At 39.4% G+C, this 18059-nt stretch overlaps 2 protein-coding genes across 2 annotated transcripts in view; one reads left to right on the top strand and one right to left on the bottom strand.

The window, feature by feature from the left end:
* Positions 1-8743, bottom strand: part of LOC123806514 (S-adenosyl-L-methionine-dependent tRNA 4-demethylwyosine synthase TYW1) — a 181116-nt gene extending 172373 nt beyond the window's left edge. Inside the window, exons 1-4 of the mRNA XM_045819700.1 lie at positions 8573-8743; positions 7410-7537; positions 6563-6715; positions 680-781 (exon numbers count right to left, since the gene is read on the bottom strand). Of these exons, the coding sequence (XP_045675656.1) occupies positions 680-781; positions 6563-6715; positions 7410-7537; positions 8573-8576 (387 nt within the window). The 5' untranslated portion in view covers positions 8577-8743. The remainder of the gene's footprint in view (positions 1-679; positions 782-6562; positions 6716-7409; positions 7538-8572) is intronic.
* A 794-nt stretch (positions 8744-9537) lies between these two features.
* On the top strand, positions 9538-15599 carry SBDS (SBDS ribosome maturation factor). Its single transcript, XM_045819601.1, has 5 exons — positions 9538-9894; positions 10559-10688; positions 11293-11493; positions 12893-13057; positions 14851-15599. The coding sequence occupies exons 1-5, from the start codon at positions 9767-9769 to the stop codon at positions 14977-14979; spliced, it is 753 nt and encodes a 250-aa protein (XP_045675557.1). The 5' UTR covers positions 9538-9766; the 3' UTR covers positions 14980-15599.
* The last annotated feature ends 2460 nt before the right edge of the window (positions 15600-18059 follow it).

The raw sequence follows: 18059 nt of genomic DNA, 5'->3' as shown, positions 1-18059 counted from the left end.
GTGCTTCTCCAACTCTAGCTGCTTCAGAATCACCTGGGGCACTTGTTAAAACCCATCCACACACTAGATCAGCAGGGCTGGGCTAGGACCTAAGAATCCGCATTTCTAACAAGTCCCCAGGAGATGCTGATACTGTTGGTTCAACAGCCACACTTTGAGAACAACTACTATAAAGTAAACTTCCCTAAATGGGTAGAAATAGAGGAAGCGGACGGGCAATTCTCAGATCAAGAAATTAAACTCTCATAGATATTAACTAATATAGGAAGGTCACACAACTAACAAGAGGTTTCTCTAACTCCAAAACCCATACTTCTGCTACCCAAGTGGCTCCCAACCTTTCAGTAGGCTTACATGTGGTTCATACACACAGCACACTGCCATCAATAACAATCCTCTTTTGATTGTGAGATCCAAGGCAGGAGGGTGTTGGGAACTTCAAACCACTGGGTTCCCCCACCCCAGGAGTCTAACACACCAAAGGGACAGGCTCCACACCGACTGATAATCAGTGTACCACACCACACATTCCACACCTCTGATGGCTACTGGAAACTGAACCAACTGAAATCTCTTAGCATGAAAATGAAATTTACTCTGAAATTTCTATTTATCCCAGAACACAAGAGGTCAATTAAATTTGAATTTTGATTAAAGAGAAAATAAGACAATTACCAACCTCTTCTACTAGATTATCATCTGGATCATAGTCTTTCAGATTAATAACTGCCACAGGCAGATCTAGGGAAGTAACAGCTTCGGCAAGAACTGCTGCAAATTTCTAATAAGAAAAAAAAATCAATCTTCAATAAGCCAAATAAGCAGAATATTGTCTTCATTTACACCTGTTGGCAAGGGAATGAGGCATTTCTCATGAAAAATTTTTCCACTGACTGACATTTGTCATCAGAAACACAAATACTGCCCAGACCTCTATGGTTTAGTTGGTTGGGAATCATCCCGCAAAGCAACAGGTCGCCAGTTCAATTCCCAGTGAGGGCACATGCCTAGGTTGCACAGGTTCGATCCCTGGTCAAGACATGTACAAGAGGCAACCAATCAATGTTTCCCTCCTACTTTCTCCCTCCCTTCCCCTCTCTAAAAATAAATAAAATCTTTCTTAAAAACATATACACACAAATACCATTTGCACTTTTACCATTTTCTCAAGCATCTTTATAGAGATCAATCATTCAACATTTTTCTCAAAGTATATATAGTAAATCTAAATTGGCTTTTAGACATTCCAGCTGCTTTGCCCCACCAGAAGAGACACAGAGGCATACAAAAAATACTGGAGAGAGAAGAGAATGGAAAATATGAGAAATGTGAACACGTTTCTGGAAGATAGAAAGCAAACAGGCAAGATGACAGATAGGAGAAAGTCCTAGGGGAGAGTTCACTACCGCAGAAATGGGAGGAAACCAGGGGAAGAGAAGAGCCAACAAGCACAGAAGGGTGCACAGAGCTTAAGCAGCATTCACCCTTTATTTCCAGGCGACACACCTCTAGATCTCATGCAAAATGGACCAAATGTCTGGGGAAGGCTATAACTTCATCCCAGATGTTGGCACCCCAGGAAAACGCCCTCCTCTTTCGTGTTTAGCAAAGCCTGCCAAAGCATGTATTCATTTATTGGGCATCTCCTATGCCAGTCTGAGCTCTGGGCACTAATACACAACAGTGTACAAGAACACAGTCCCTGACCTCAAGGAGCTTATATTCTGATGGACAAAGAGAAAATAACCTAGAAATGAGAAAATAAACAGTATATCAGATGGTAAATAGTGCTATAGAAGAAAATTAATCAGAATAAGGGGAAAATATGATACTGAAGATATGAAAAAGAGTTGTTATTTTACATAGAGAGGGCCAGGACAGGAGTGTATAATAAAGAATAAATATTTGGCCTTTGTCTCCAGTTCTCAGAATCCTAAACCCTCAGAACTTACTGTCTTTGATATGCTAATGAAATGACTCCAGGAGGGATGAGCCCTAGGTAGCTTCTGGATAGGGCTGGTTGCCAGAAAACCAACCAGGTGATTACAGGTGTAGAACTTTGAGCATCCTTTCTCTCAGTAGGTTCAAACATCACTCACTGGCCAATGATTTCATTAATTGTGCCTACATAATGAAATCTGTATGAGGTTTTGCTGAGTTGGGAATACACTGAAATTGCAGAAGGGGCAGGGCAGTGCTGAATGAAGACCAATGGTGAGATGACTGTAGTAATCCAGACAAAATAGGAGGGTGGCTTGGAACAGGATGCAGTAGTGAATATGGTGAGAAGTAACTGGAATCTGGGTCTGTTTTGTATGTAGAAAAAACAGTATTTGCTGACAGACTGGATATGGGTAGTAAGAAAAGAAGTCAAAGGCATATTTTTATACTAGGCAACTGGAAGAACAAAGTTGCCATTTACTAAAATAAGAACAATTATAAATGGAATGGGTTTGAGCAGAAAATCAGAGTTCAGTTATGAGCACATTAATTTTGAGGTGTCTATTAGACATCCACATGAAGGTCTATGACAGGCAATTGGATATGATTCTGGAGTTGAGGACTGATTCAGATTAAAAACATAAATTTAGAGCCCATCATCTAATACAGAGGTTGGCAAACAAAGGCTCACAGGCCAAATCCAGTCCTCAATTTGTTTGTATAAGGTCACTGGAATACAGTCATGTCCATTTACTGACACACTGTCTATGGCACAGGTGGCAAATACAAGGCCCATGAGCCAAATCCGGCCCCCCACCTTGTTTTATCCCACCTAGCACCTTGTTTCTACTTGGCGGCAGCCGAGCGCTAGCTTAACTGTTACGAAGTAGTTACATTTACACAGTCCTAAAATGATATTCGGCCCTTTGAAGGCAACTGTGAGGCTGATGTGGCCCCTGGTGAAAATGAGTTTGACGCCTCTAGTCTATGGCCACTTCCACACTGCATCAGTGGAGTTAAGCAACTGCAGCAAAGACCATATTGTAACATGGGGTCTGGCCAGATCACTGGGGAGCAGGGCAGAAACCCTCAAGAGTCAACACTCCCCCCCGAGAAGGGACAGGCTTGTTGGAAGCATGGAAGACTGCAGACTGAAACAGCAGCTGCACACGACATGCCTTGGGCAACTATAATCAAAGCAACAGGACTGAGTGAGCAGAGATAGGCACAACACATGCCTAATGAGGTGATCCCACACCTGGGGCAAATAGACACTGGGTTCCTGTGTGCAGCTAGGAAACTTCTGCCCCCTTCTACAAAATGATGGCCAGAAAAGGGTCAAAGGACTAAAGAGCTGACAAATACATTGGGCACTAGTGCACACGGATGAAAAGCCAGGTGCTCAGTCATGCATTGATTTCTGGGCTGAGTCTTTAAAATTCAACTCCCCAGGAAACCTGGCCTTTCTCCTCCCCTGGCAAGACTGGTCAGCCGCAGCACGTCCAAGTGTCTGAGACCAGTGGACCCGGGTACCCCTCCCACACCCAAAGCAAAGGCAGGGCTGGCAATGCTGCGCGGGACTCTGGCAAGCACATAGGCAAGCACACACAGACTGTTGAGAGTCATCTGGAGCTGAACTGCAACCAGGAACCAGCTAAGCAGCCTGAATGATCATGCTGCCGACATGTGTGTTTCACAAAGAATGGTACTTTTAGGAATGAGAGAGGGGATTCCAGGTAACTCCTTGAACTGGTGTAGTCTAGCAGAGGGTGGCAGGATTGTTAGTCCTTGGGTGTTTTAACCCTGTGGAGGTCATAAAAAATTACAGTGTAGGATGTGTCTCTGAGAGATACATTCATTACTAGTATGTGCTAAAATGCAAAAACATTTAAAAACATTGCAAATTTGCATTTATTATATTATATAATAAAATACATGATTTTTTATTTTCACTTGCAATCTAGAAATTATTAAACAAAAAATATAAAAGCATAAAGAATAAAAATTTTTCTTTTCAAATAACGGAAAGATGGATGTTGCTAAAAAATACAACCATGAAAAATGCTTTAACATTAATTAATCAGAATCTTCAATATTGGCTTTGCAAAATGTAAGAGTCATCGCAAACAATATTGCTATGTTTAAGGAATAACTACTTTTCACAACACTTGCAAAAATATTTTGATAAGCGACTCGTTTTGGACACAGAGCACGTAACACATCTTTTTCTGTTTGTCAAGGAAGCCATATGTATGTCATTAGAATTTCCTTCAAGCTGTGTTTGAAACTGATGAGGTTTCGGGTGTAAAGGTTCATGTACACCTGTGGAAATTTCTGAATGCCTTTTTTTGTTCTGACACTAACTGCATTAATAGATTTTTAAATAAATATTCTGTGCCTTATTTTTACATTGCTGTTCAGCAATGTGGTCTGAGTATTTATCCCTGCAATATTCAAACTTGTATAGAATATAACCATAGGCCATCTTCTGGTGTTCCTGGCCACATTGTATGTACCTAGCACTTAATCCACAGTGTCAACTCCCGACTTTGGTTGTAATATTCTATTCTCACATCTTATAACCAACCTGAGAGCTTAAATGTTATGGTTTATCATTAGTCACATACAAACATGCAGCTAGTCATGATCTGGAGCCTATGCACCTGATATGTGTAACAATATTTAAAACACGAGTTTGTTTGTATCCCTCAGATCAGCCATTACCTCCACAGGGTAAAAGGGAGCACAGCTCTGAGGCAGAAACCTGCCAGTATTCCAAAACTGTATGGCCTTTAAATAAACAGCCCTTTCCTTTTCCACCAGATTTCTGACTCCAGAGTTCTGCCTATAGGCGTCAAGCAATAGGACCCCGCTGACTGTTCCACAACAGCACTGGCTGTTAAAACATACATATAAAATTTTTAAAATCTAGCCCTTTATAGAAAAAGTTTGCCAAATTCTATAGAATTTGAAGCTCTAAATAACAAGATCCCTTAGATAGTAAAGTAAATGCAGACAGATAAAGACAGTCTCAAGGGCTGTGCCCTGAGACACTATCTTTAGAGGCCAAGAAGATGGAAAAAATCAGCAAGTAATAGTAAAGCAAAGTTGGAGGAGAACCTCAAGAACTACCTAAAACTTGAAGGAAGAAAGTATTTCAAGAAGAAAGGAGTGGTCATGCAGCTAATAAGTCAAATAAGATGAAAACTATGAATTAATTATCAAAATGGAAGTCACTGGGAGCATGTCAGAGCATGCAAGCCTAACTGAGTGGTTTAACCAAAACAGGAGTAGAGAAACTGGAAATCACAAGCACAGATACTTTCAAGGAGTTGTACTTTAAAAAATGAGGTGGTAGTTAGAGGGAGATGTGGGACCAATAGGTCACACAGCATGCCCCGACCCACCCCACACAGAGCATCCAGTGAAAATCTACAATTACAGAAAACAAATCTGTTCAGAGTAACAAAGAAAATCCACACCACCTACACCATCATTTTGTCCTAAATGTGAAGAGAAAACCATGGATCACCAAGAACATGATGAGAACAAGCAGCAGGAAAAAGAAATACCAGCAGCAGAAAAACTGAGAAAGCTGATAACTAAGGAAACAGAAATGGAGTTCATTAAAATATATTGCTAAATTATTAACAAAATGTTATAAAAATTGAGCAAAATGACATTTTGTAATTAAAAATTAATAGTGGACACAAAACATTCAAAAAAGATTTGGAATTAAAATCCAAGACAGAATGAAAAGAAAAAGTTACCATAAAGTATGAAAAAAAGGCCTGAGACACAGAAGACCATCCAAAACCTCTAACAGCCAAATAACAGGAGTTAGAACCACAAAAACTGAAGGGAGAAAAAATGGATGGCAGAACTACCTGTCAGAACTATTAGCAGAAATATTAGCAGAATTAATGCAAAAAAATTTTCAAAACTAGAGTCCAAGAGTCCAGCACAATGGCTAAAAAAAGCTCCAACCCAGACATGGGTAGTAGTAGCACCCCCAAAATGGATACTACTACTGCCACTCACTTTTCACTATTCCCTACTTCTATAGCAACAGGCATCAATAATGGACTTGCAACTCTCTCCATTCTGCTTAGACAGAAGCAAGCTTCACAACAAAAATACCTCACAACAATGACCACCAGGCACCACAAATCACCTGGAATTGAGCACAGAGATAAAACCTACCAACCATCCCAGAAATGAAAAACAGATGCTGGAAAAGGGAAAAAAAGAAGATGAAAGAAGATGGGAGAACCAATTTAGTTCATTGCTAAAAGGCACTTTTCAGGAATTTTCTTAAAAGATCAGAAATCCAGTGAAAAGTGTCATAAAAAGTTCTTACCTTGGCTGGCCAGTGTGGCTCAGTTGGTTAGAGCATTATCCCATAAACCAAAAGGTTGCAGGTTTGAGGTACCCGGTGAGGGTACATTCTAGGTTATGGGTTCTATCGCCAGTTGGAAGGCATACAAGAGGCAGCAGATCATTGTTTCTCTTTCTCTTTCCCTCTCCCCCCCACCCTCTTTCCCTCCCTCCCTCCCTCCCTCTCTAAGAGGAATGAAGATATCTCCTTGGTGGAAGAGTCAAAAAAAAAAAACGTTCTTACCTTGGCTGTACCAGTCTGGGAACCATAGAAAATCTTTACTCCAGACACAAAAACTTCCTTCTTTTGATGAGAGATATAACCATTTGTCATCAAATCCTGAGTTGCTTTGGGAACTGATTTCTTCTGTGAGTTCTTGTCCTTGAAGATAAACAACTACACAAATCCATCAAGTTTGAATATTTTCCTAACTTCAGTAGGAATGAAAAATAGCACAAATACTGACCCATTTTATTACTCTCCTAATCTTTCTGGGTGTACTCCTCAAATACTAACCCTTCGGTATAATTAGATCCTTAAAAAGCAGAACCCAACTGTACCTGAACAATGATTAAAATAAAATTTAAAAAAAGAGCAGAACCCACATTTCTTAAAACCAAAATGATTCCCATTACAGTATTATATGAATAAAAGTATTATTCAAAGGTAAAACTATACATTTCATTCATAATGTATTTTAGTAGGGTAAGAGCAGAAACTTATTTTCTGATCCATAATCAGTGGGAAGAGACTACTACCCCTTAAAGATGTAAGACAGATTTGTTGTTTTGTTTTTTTACAAAAGTTGAATTTTTCATTACAAAATCTTCTTGCATCTTAAGAATGAGACATCCACAGCACATCAAAGAAAAGGTGAGAATAAAATAATTTAATCCATATAACATAACCTTTAAAAATTGAAAATAGTTTTTTAGGCATTAAAAAATGTCTAGAGAGTAAATATAAAAGTGATTTAAAGTTCCTTTTAGATTTTCTGCATTTTTCTGAATGCCTGAGACAACCTTCATTCTAAACTCTCTATAAAATCTAATGCCTAAATACTCTCCTATAAAAAAATAACTCCACTTACCTGCTTCCTGATGGCAATCTGGAAACAAATCCAAAGGCTAATAGCAAAGGCAAAGCCCAAATATATGTAAAATCTGTTTATCCATAATGATATTAAAGGTGAGAAGTCCCATGAATCCAAAGAAGGACCTAAATTTAAAACGATACATACATGTAATTTTATTTAAAGCTACATATACAAAGATGTCCACCCTTACTTTAAGAATTAAAAAAAAATATATCCCTAGCTGGTGTAGCTCAGTGGATTGAGCTCAGGCTGCAAACCAAAGTGTTGCAGGTTCGATTCCAGTCAGGGTACATGCCTGGGTTGCAGGCCATGACCCCCAGCAACCCCACATTGATGTTTCTCTCTCTTTCTCCCTCCCTTCCCTCTCTAAAAAATAAAATAAAATAAAATCTTAAAAAAATAAAAAATAATAAAACTCCCAACCTCCATACTCAACAAGGCTAATATACAAAAAGTCAACACTAAGAATAAATTATGTGGCAACATGATAAAATTAGAATGCTAACTCAAACACACACACACACACACACACACACACACCACAACCACCTGGAATTCTATGTTGGGTATATATATATATATATATCCTTCATTTGGCAGCATTTGAAAGCAAGAGAAGGGAACACAGAGTCCAAACACTTTGTGTAAAATTATGACTTCATCTCGCTGTTATGCTTGCTCCATGAGAAAGGCTTTACATAGCACTAAAACTATTCCCTTTTTTCTCATTTTATTTTTAAAGACCCATGGCTACTTGTAACAGGTTCTTAAATAACTGTCCCCATGCTCCATTTTTTGAAGGGAGATATGGATGGACCTGGCCTCAAATGTTAAACCTGGGGTCAATTTCAAAAGGTGAAGCCTAAAACTTGGGGTTCACATTTGAGGATGCTCCACCCTGGAAAGGTCCTCAATACACATTGGTAAAGCGGGGAGCGGGGTGTCCGTTTTCTCTGCCCTTTACTTGAGGTTAGAAGCAAAAAAGCAAAAGCCAAGTCAAACGGAAAGATCAATCCTCCCTTGCCCTCGGCTATACCCGTGCTGAGAAGTGCAACAATCTCTGAAGGGTTCTGAGAACACCACTCCGCCGAGAGAGTCTCAGAAAACACGGTTTCTCCCCTCCTGCCTCACGAACTTTGTCCGCCTGGGGCCCTTACCCATGATCCTCAAAGCCCGGGCTCTTCGGCACCACAGGAGACTACAACCGCGGACCTGAAAAACCTGGCGGCTAATCTGAGTACCAGTAGTCAACACTACCTCGAAGCATTAGCTCTACAACCTGAGATCGCAGAACTGGGGGCAGCCATGCCACTCACAACCTCGTTGGGATTGGCTCATAGGGCCCAGAAGGGAGCACCACTTAGAACTCTAGAGGAGGAAGCCGGAGCTCGCTGGCCCTGCTTGGATTGGCTCAGAGGGGAAAGGGGCGTGCCCAAAGACTCGGAACGCCCAGATCTCGTGGCGGGGCAGCTGGAGCGATTCCGGACTCTCCGTAGTTGGCGGAGAGGAGGACTGGATGAGTGTGTCAAACCAAGAGTCGCCTAGGAAAAAAGGGTGGGGAGCGGGAAGGTGACGTTAAAGGAGTTTAAGGACGTCATCAGCCAAGTGAAATCTGTGAGCCCGTTTGCATCTCTGTTGAGACGCACTGTAAAAGGGCATTATGTAGGGGAAATTTGATTACGGACTGGCTCTTAGAGGATATGAAGAAATTATAGTTAATCGTGTTAGGTGTACCTTAGGATAGACCGAAGTATTTAAAGCTAAACCTTATGATGATTTGCTTTAAATTACAACCAAAAAAAAAAAAGTGAGAAAGAATGAAACAAGAATAGTAAAATATGTATAGTTATTGGTACGGGCTGATAGGTACATGAATGTTCATTACACTTTTTCTTCTGTTTCGATGTTAAAAATTTTTCGTATGAAAGGTTAAGGTGGGTGTAGGTGGCCCTGAACTCTGTGAAACTACGAGACCCGCGCCGAGTTTCGAGACAGTCTCCCGATAGCAGCTTCAACAGCTAATCAGAGCTCGTTATCTCGTTGACGAAATTATCTTACCAAAAGAAAGGCACCTGCCTTTTCCGGCACGGAATGATGTCGTAAGAGCGACACTGCGCAGGCGTTATTTGTCGCTCTTCCCGGTTCGGTTTTCGCAGAACCTGAAGCCTGCGCAGTAAGTCAGTCCAGTGTGTGGTGGCGGCCGGCTAGGCCGAGTCAGTCGCGCGACTTAGCTCTCTGCGTGCGAGACTGTGCTGCGTGACGCCGGGTCGTTACAGTGACGCGCAAGTGGCTCTCAGGCCGGTGGCGCAGGTGTGCCGTTGTTGGGTGGACCCAAAATCTGAGCAGCCACAATGTCCATCTTCACTCCCACCAACCAGATCCGCCTAACAAATGTGGCCGTGGTACGCATGAAGCGCGCTGGGAAGCGTTTCGAGATCGCCTGCTACAAAAACAAAGTCGTCGGCTGGCGGAGCGGCGTGTGAGTGACCCTTTCCCTCCAGACCTCGGCAGGAGTTGCTAACCTCTGAGGTGGCCTTTTTCAGGTCGAATAAATGGGCTAAGCTGGGGTCGTCGGGGAAAGGAATAACAAACTTTTTTCAGCTGGAAGCATGACAAGTCATCTTTTTCCCCGAGCGTAGCGCCTAAACCAAGAGGGTTTGTTTTTTTCTAATTGGTTCGGTTTTGTTTTGGGTTGTTGGTTTGGAGTTTGGTTTTGCTTTGCTTCGATACTGTCACAAAGGCTACAGCCAAGAAACCCCCACATTATAGTCCTTTTGCCAGAATAATGATAAAGACAGAGACTAATCTTACAAATATTAGTTATATTAGTGCAACTAATATCACAGATCTTAGCTCAGTATCATCAAAGTGCGTAGTGTCTTCACTACTGCCACCTAGGGATCGGTATTCAGTGGCAGCAGCCAGACCCACACCCACACCCACCGTTTCATATATCCTCTCACGACGTTTTTCTCCAGTGAATAAATGCGATTACAGATGGGGTTCTGAGTTTTTGAAAATGTTTCCTCAGCACCGAGGGCCTTTTAGGAGTCTTTGTTGTTTCTTGTCATTTGTATGAATAATATAAATGAATTTCCACGTTTCAAGTATTGACTTAGGACTTTGTCTCCTGTCCTCACTAGGGAAAAAGACCTTGATGAAGTTCTGCAGACCCACTCAGTGTTTGTAAATGTTTCTAAGGGTCAGGTTGCAAAGAAGGAAGATCTCATCAGTGCATTTGGAACAGATGATCAGACTGAAATCTGTAAGCAGGTGGGTTTTAACAGCTGCAGCATAACTGACCCTAGTATCCATTTGTAGTGTATGTACTTAGAGGTATGTTAAACTTAAGTATTATTTTTTTTTGGAGTGAACAGTGACACGCAGTAATTTGATCTGCACAATATCACTTTTAATAATTCAGGACATGGATTTTTTTAAATTTAAGTGTAGTAGACATACAGTGATTAAACATTTATATACCTTATGAAGTAATCGTCACGATAAGTCTATTAACCATTGTCACCATACAAAGACCATAGATGTTTTTTGTCAAAATTCTAGAAATTCAATGTTGTACTACATCTTGCTTTGTTAACTTATGTATTTTTAAAGTAATATACCTGAAAATAGAATTTCTTTTCAAGTAGTTCATCATTTAGACCCTTCGATAAGATTGCCTTTTCCCCTTCTAATCCCAAATAAATGATATTCTGTAGCACAAGATAATCCATTCTTTAGTCAAAGCTCAAATTATTACCTACATTTCAGTAACTACAGAGGATGAAATTTAATTTTCTTTTTATTTATTCTCGTCAGTTAACAATAGTATGTAAGAAAGACACTGCTTTCTTAAATATGTTGGAACTGTTTTTAGATTTTGACTAAAGGAGAAGTTCAAGTATCAGATAAAGAACGGCAGACACAGCTGGAGCAGATGTTTAGGGACATTGCAACTATTGTAGCTGACAAATGTGTGAACCCTGAAACAAAGAGACCCTACACTGTTATCCTTATCGAGAGAGCAATGAAGGACATCCACTATTCAGTCAAAATCAACAAGAGTACAAAACAGCAGGTTAGTGGCTTTTAATGTTATCAGAAGGTATTCATGAAAATCACTTTTCTCTGAAATCATTAAAGTAATTGGTCTGCAATAATTATACTACTTGAAAGCTGACTGATAGATTTGGGGGGGCTAGGGAAAGGATATGCATTGTAGAGGAGAAATTGAATTTTTTTTAACTAAACACAAATATACATAGGATTCTTATCTTTCTATCCAAAATCAAACCTTTAAAGATAAAACTTGGATTTTTAAAGAGTCATTGTAAGTTTGCTTTTTTGATTTTTTAAAAAACATAATCACATACCATAAAAGTCATCCTTTGAAAGTGTACGATTCATTGGTATATTTACAAAGTTTTGCAGCCTTTCCTACTACCTAATTTGAGAACATTTTCATTACCCCAAATAGAATCCCATGCCCATTAGCAGTCACTCCTTGTTACCCCCTCTCACAAGCCTTTGGAACCCCTTCTCTATGGATTTGTCTATTCTGGACATTTCATACAAGTGGAATCATACAACATGTGACCTTTTCAAGGTTCAGCCATGTTGTAACATGTGTCAGTATTTCATTCTTGCTATGATACTTACATTGTTTTTATAGACAAATATTTATTAACATTTTATGGCTGAATAATATCCTGTTGTGTAGAAATACCACATTTTATCTATTCATTCACCAGTTGATGGACATTTGGCCTGTTCCCACTTTTCAGCTGTTGTGAATAATGCTATGAAATTTCATTATGGGTTTTCTATGGACACATTTTCATTTCTCTATACCCAGAAATGAAATTGCTAAGTCATATGGTAACTTTATGTTTAACCTTTGGAGGAACTGTCAGTCATTCCAAAATAGCTGTATAATTTTACATTTCCACAACCAATGTACAAGGGTTCCGATTTCTCCACATCCTTGACGATATTTGTTACTGCCTGCCTTTTTGATTATAGCCATCCTGGGGTTAACTTCTGGCTTTCATTTGCACTTTCCTCATGACTAATGATTTGAGCATATTTTCATGTGTTTATTGACCTGTTGTCTCTCTTGGAGAAATCAGTGTTCAGATCTTTTGACCACTATTTAATTGGTTATTTGTCTCTTTATTATTGAATTGTAAGAGTTTTTCTATTGTCTGGATAGTAGTAGTTATCTATTTAGATTACTACTATTTTCCCCCATTCTGTGGGTTGTCTTTTTTTCTTCACAGTTTTTTGAACCACAAAAGTATTTCATCTTAAAGTTCAATTTGCTTATTTTTTTAATCTGTTTGCTTATGCTCATGTCATGTCCAAGAAACCATTGCTGAATCCAGCTAGATGGAAACAGTTTTGCTTTGAATACCTTATGAAATAAGACAGCAGAAGCAGCAAAGAAATTGCAAACATTTTCAATTTTGTCTTGATAGGCTTTGGAAGTAATAAAGCAGTTAAAAGAGAAAATGAAGATAGAACGTGCTCACATGAGACTTCGGTTCATTCTCCCATTGAATGAAGGGAAAAAGCTGAAAGAAAAGCTTAAGCCACTGATCAAGGTTATAGAAAGTGAAGACTACGGTCAGCAATTAGAAATTGTAAGATTAAAGTATTCTTATTTCTTTGCTTCTGTGTTACCAAAGTAGTTTATTCACTAGTCATTAACGTATAACAAACATTTAGAAGATATGAACAGTAAGACATTTCCAGAAACATTTTACCTAGAATTAGGTAAAAATGTTAAGGTCAAAGTAGAGCTGAATTATAATTAAGAACACTTAAAATTTTTTTGTTCCTTTGTTTTCTAGTTAAATTATTTATGATAAAATCATGTTGGTCATGTAACAAGGCATTAACCTCTATGTTTAATGACTTACCCAGATTTTAGGTGAGAGAGTATATTTTACAATGAGTCTTACATTATGAAGAAATAAAAGACTACATGCTGGTCAGCCTCATGTTTTTTTACAGAGAGGAAGGGGGAGAGAGAGAAACATCAATTTGTTGTTCCACTTATTTATTTACGTATTCATTGTTTGATTCTTGACCAGTGTGCCCTGACCGGGATCGAACCCACAACCTTGGCCTGTTGGGATGGCGCTCTAACCAAATGAGCTTCCTGACTTGGGCATCACAGAACATTTTAAAGAAGCAATAAAATTATTGTGTCTTTGAGTCACAATAGCTTCTATAGCTTCAGACATAATGTATATTCAGCTTTCTGCAAATTTATGTCCTTACACTTTGCAGCAGCTTTAGAAATAAATGCGCTCTAGAGGATTGTTGATCATTCCACTTTAGATGTGATAGTCTAAAGTTCTACAATCCTTTCAAAACTTTATACATGGTTTCTCTCTAGGCCTTCTAGCTTCTCTCCTTCAGGTGTGGATGAAAAGGGATGATTTTATTGAACTATAAAATTTAATGCTGAGTTTTGGTATCAAAAGTACCATAGTTTTCTTTTTCTTTTTTTTTTAATAAAGAAATGGGCTTTCTTTTTGTTGTTGTTGTTGTTGTTGTTGTTTATTTTTAGAGAGGGAGAGAGAGAGAGAGAAACATCAATGTGCGGTTGCTGGGGGTCATGGCCTGCAACCCAGGCATGTGCCCTGACTGGGAATCGAACCTACGACACTTTGGTTTGCAGCCCGCACTCAATCCACTGAGCTATGCCAGCCAGGAAAAGTACCATAGTTTTCTAATCCAACTACTTTGTCTTACAGCAAGCTGAGGGATCTGGATAAGTCTTTAAACATTAAACTGCAAAGTTAATGCTTTGTCACAGGAACCTCCATGCAGACTTACAGATGGGCTGAACTGCAATGCCGCTTGCTGCCCTGTGCATCACCCTCTGTGTCGCACTGTAAAACTGTAGTAGTAGAGCTATCTGGAAAGTACAGGTCCTGTAGAAGTAACGCCTGCCTGAGTGTGGTTGGTAGAGTAATAATATGAGTGTAATAATATATAGTTTTAATTTGAACATTTCACCTGAAATGCCATGGGGTGTGCTTGAGCATGGTATTGTTATGTTACAGAATTACATACTTATGATTTTGTAATAAAAAGGGGTGGTTTTTTTGTTTTTTTTTTTTATTGTATGTATTTATTTTTAGGGAAGAGAGAGGGAGAGAAACATTAATATGTGGTTGCCTGTCACACGCCCCCTACTGGGGACCTGGCCTACAACCCAGGCATGTGTCCTGACTGGGAATCAGACCAGTGACCCTTTGGTTCGCAGGCCAGCACTCAATCCACTGAGCCACACAAGCCAATGCAGGGGTGTTATTTGTGCCAGACCCTGTATTGTGAGTTTGTCTTAGAGGAAGTTGAAGCTGTGTTCATTCTATTGTGTTGTTCCTCTTCATGTGGTAAACAGCTGTTTTAAATGTTTCAGGTGTGTCTAATTGACCCGGGCTGCTTCAGAGAAATTGATGAGCTAATAAAAAAGGAGACAAAGGGCAAAGGTTCTTTGGAAGTGCTCAATTTGAAAGACGTGGAAGAAGGAGATGAGAAATTTGAATGACATTCATCAGTCTCTTCAGCTTTGAAACACTAAAACATTTTCACTTCCCAAAGTCCTGTTTTCTTTCTGTGGTCTGCCAAATACTTGCTCAGACTATTTTATGTTTTCCATCTTTGTGTTAAACATAAAAATACGTTGCTAAGTAAGTATTATAATGTGGGGTTAATTTAGTTTTATTTATAAATTGGGGTCATAGGTAAAAATGAAAAATTCAAGATACAAAGTCCAGAGCAGCATTTTGCTGTCTTCATGCCTTTGTAGCTTTCCAAGGGGAAAGTTATTTGAGGAGGCTCTTGTGAGCAAAAAGTTAAATTTTGTACATTTTAATATTGGGGAGGATATGTCTACATAACAAAAAGGGAGCATTTGGTGAAAAAACAATGTGTGTACAGGGGTTACTCTATTGTGGCCTAATACAAAGCTTGGATGATGACTTCCTGATTATCTGAAAAATAGATATGGCTGTGCAAGACTTAAATAATTTTCATTAAAAATGCTGCCATAACCTAGATTATTCTTGGTAAAAAAAAAAAAGTTTATTTCTAATTTTTAAAGTTTATAATATATGTTAATACAGCTGAAATTATGAAATCAATAAACCACTCTTTATTTTTATTAAACTGTGCCTTGTGTTTCTGCACAGCATGCTTTTTTCCCTGTGTTCCCCTCTGCCTCTTACCTGGTGGGGTTGGAGAGTGGTTAGCAGGGTTAACTACGGCAGTATGAACAGTATGCTTTGAACTGAGCCTGTTCTGATAAACACCTGATAGATCTTAGCTGATATTTGAGAGGCATTTGAATTTATTTTAGTATTAACACTTAAATGGACAAACGTGCAAGTGTTTTTAAATATACTCATCAGAAGAGAGATTCTAGAATATAAGTTTAGGTTTCACTCAAAATATACAGGTATATTTTGTGGACAAATTTTTTTTAAGATTTTATTTATTTTTAGAGAGGGAAGGGAGGGAGATAGAGAGAGAGAGAGACATCAATGTGCGGTTGCTGGGGGTCATGGCCTGCAACCCAGGCAGGTACCCTGACTGGGAATCGAACCTGCGACACTTTGCTTCGCAGCCCACGCTCAATCCACTGAGCTATACCAGCCAGGGCGTGGACAGAAATTTTTAACTGAAAAAGAGTCCTTAACTTGAACAGGTCCTGAATTTACTGCTAATTTACTAACAGAATTTACTGCTAATCCAAGTTCCCAGAAATGTCCTATTTTAAAAGGTCTTTGAAATTATGAAGTCAATATTTTTTCTTGTGCCAAAAAAATACTCTTGTTTGATAACATGGAAACATACTGTTAATGTTGAAATTGAACTACTATTTTGGTATAGTCCTTAAGATGACCCTCACTCTTACCATTTTAGTTGTATGATATAAAGTTGAAGCTGCTGGAAATTATTTTAACCAATGAAGTTTACACTGTAATTTATTTCCAGATTAAACAGTTGAAGTAGTGTTTCAGGGCAAAAGTCAATAGTTTTTAAAAATGTTCAATAACTGCATCTTTGGTTGGGAAAAAGAAGCAAGCAGTTACTTTAACACTGCTTTAAGTTTTTCTCATCTCAAAAGCTGGAGCTTCAAGGCATGTCATATGTAGATCACATCTGAGTAATGCTTCTGAGCTATAAGAAATGTTTCTATCAGCGGTTTTCAGCCTTTTTTCATCTCATGGTACACGTGAACTAATTTATAAATAAATTCTGCAACACTAAAAAATTTTTTTGTCAATCTGACCCCAAAAAATGTATACTTTTGATTCATTCACAGTGGATGGCTGTTGGGTTGGTTGTTGTCATTTTGTTATTTGAAAATCTAAGGGGCCCTGTCTGGGTTGCTCGGTCAGAGCAGCATCCCATATACCAAATGGTTCTGGGTTCGATTCTTGGTCAGAACACATACCTAGGTTGTGGGCTGCACGGGATTATTTCAAGGATTGACCTGCTTGTTTTGTTTTCTCAATGCAAGCTGTATTTTGTACATTTGGTCAGGGTGGCGTTTCAGAATTAATCCTTTCTGTTAGCGCTTTTCTCTGCAGCTCCCCTTGTATCCGTACACAATTACGTGCTTCAGCCCATGGAACCTCATACAACTCTGAAATTCTCTCATAGGCCTTGATTTTGCCTACATTGTAAAATAGCTGTTTAAATAGCTATCTGGCATGCTAGATTGTAAGCTCCTCAAGAGCAGGAGAGTTGCCACTGGGGTGTATCCCACCATGGAAATAGGGAATAAATGTCTGTGGAGTGATAAGCATGCTATCTCAATGAGGGCCAATGCCATCCAACATGAGGATGAGTGATAACAAATTTGACTGGCTAATGGCTTTTTCAAATCTATCATTAAAGCTGGAGCAGAGTTTTCATCAAAGCCAGAGCCCCCCACCCTTCATACTGATGCATGCTGGTTTGCTGCCTAGTTTCTGGTCTGCACAGATCCCCTCAGCCTTCAGAGTTTCTGTCTCTGCCTGCACCCAGCCCTTCACATTTGCCCCAGGGTGTCAGACACAAATCATATCCCATGGGCTGTGAAGGGGGAGAGATTCAGTAGCACTCATAAGCAGTAACCACACGTGATTTCAACCTGCATGCTACCTACCCTCAATCCCACATCATAAGGTCCCTATGATTTGGTGGTAGTGAGGCTCCTTACTGCCTGTATAGTTTTTTGTGTATCTACTCATATTATTGAAGTTCAAGATACTGATTATTTGAAAATATTTTTCTGCTACTGCACAGTGGAGGTGGTTGTGGATACACAGGTCGCCACTAACAGCACTTAATAGCTGGGATGATGAAGGCCATTGATTTTCATCTCCAGGCATGTATATCCATGATGTTAGTCAGAGTCTAAGTGTAACTTTATAGCCTCAACAATTCTAACCAAAAAGTACAATCCTGCCATATGTCTTCATCAGCTTGGATATCCCAGCTTCTACCCAGGAATAACCTCACAACACTGAGCACACATGGTTGAATTGCCCAGGGCGCTTCCAGACATCCAGGGAAGAGTCATGAGTTTCACCAGATTCCTAGATGAATTTTTATAGATTTTCAGTTGGCAGAGAATGG

This window comes from Phyllostomus hastatus, unplaced genomic scaffold (genome assembly GCF_019186645.2).
Source record: "Phyllostomus hastatus isolate PE091 unplaced genomic scaffold, TTU_PhHast_1.1 phas_scaffold_385, whole genome shotgun sequence".
Lineage (NCBI taxonomy): Eukaryota > Metazoa > Chordata > Mammalia > Chiroptera > Phyllostomidae > Phyllostomus > Phyllostomus hastatus.
Note: the sequence above shows the minus strand (reverse complement) of the source record. Positions and strands in the feature narration are given on the sequence as shown.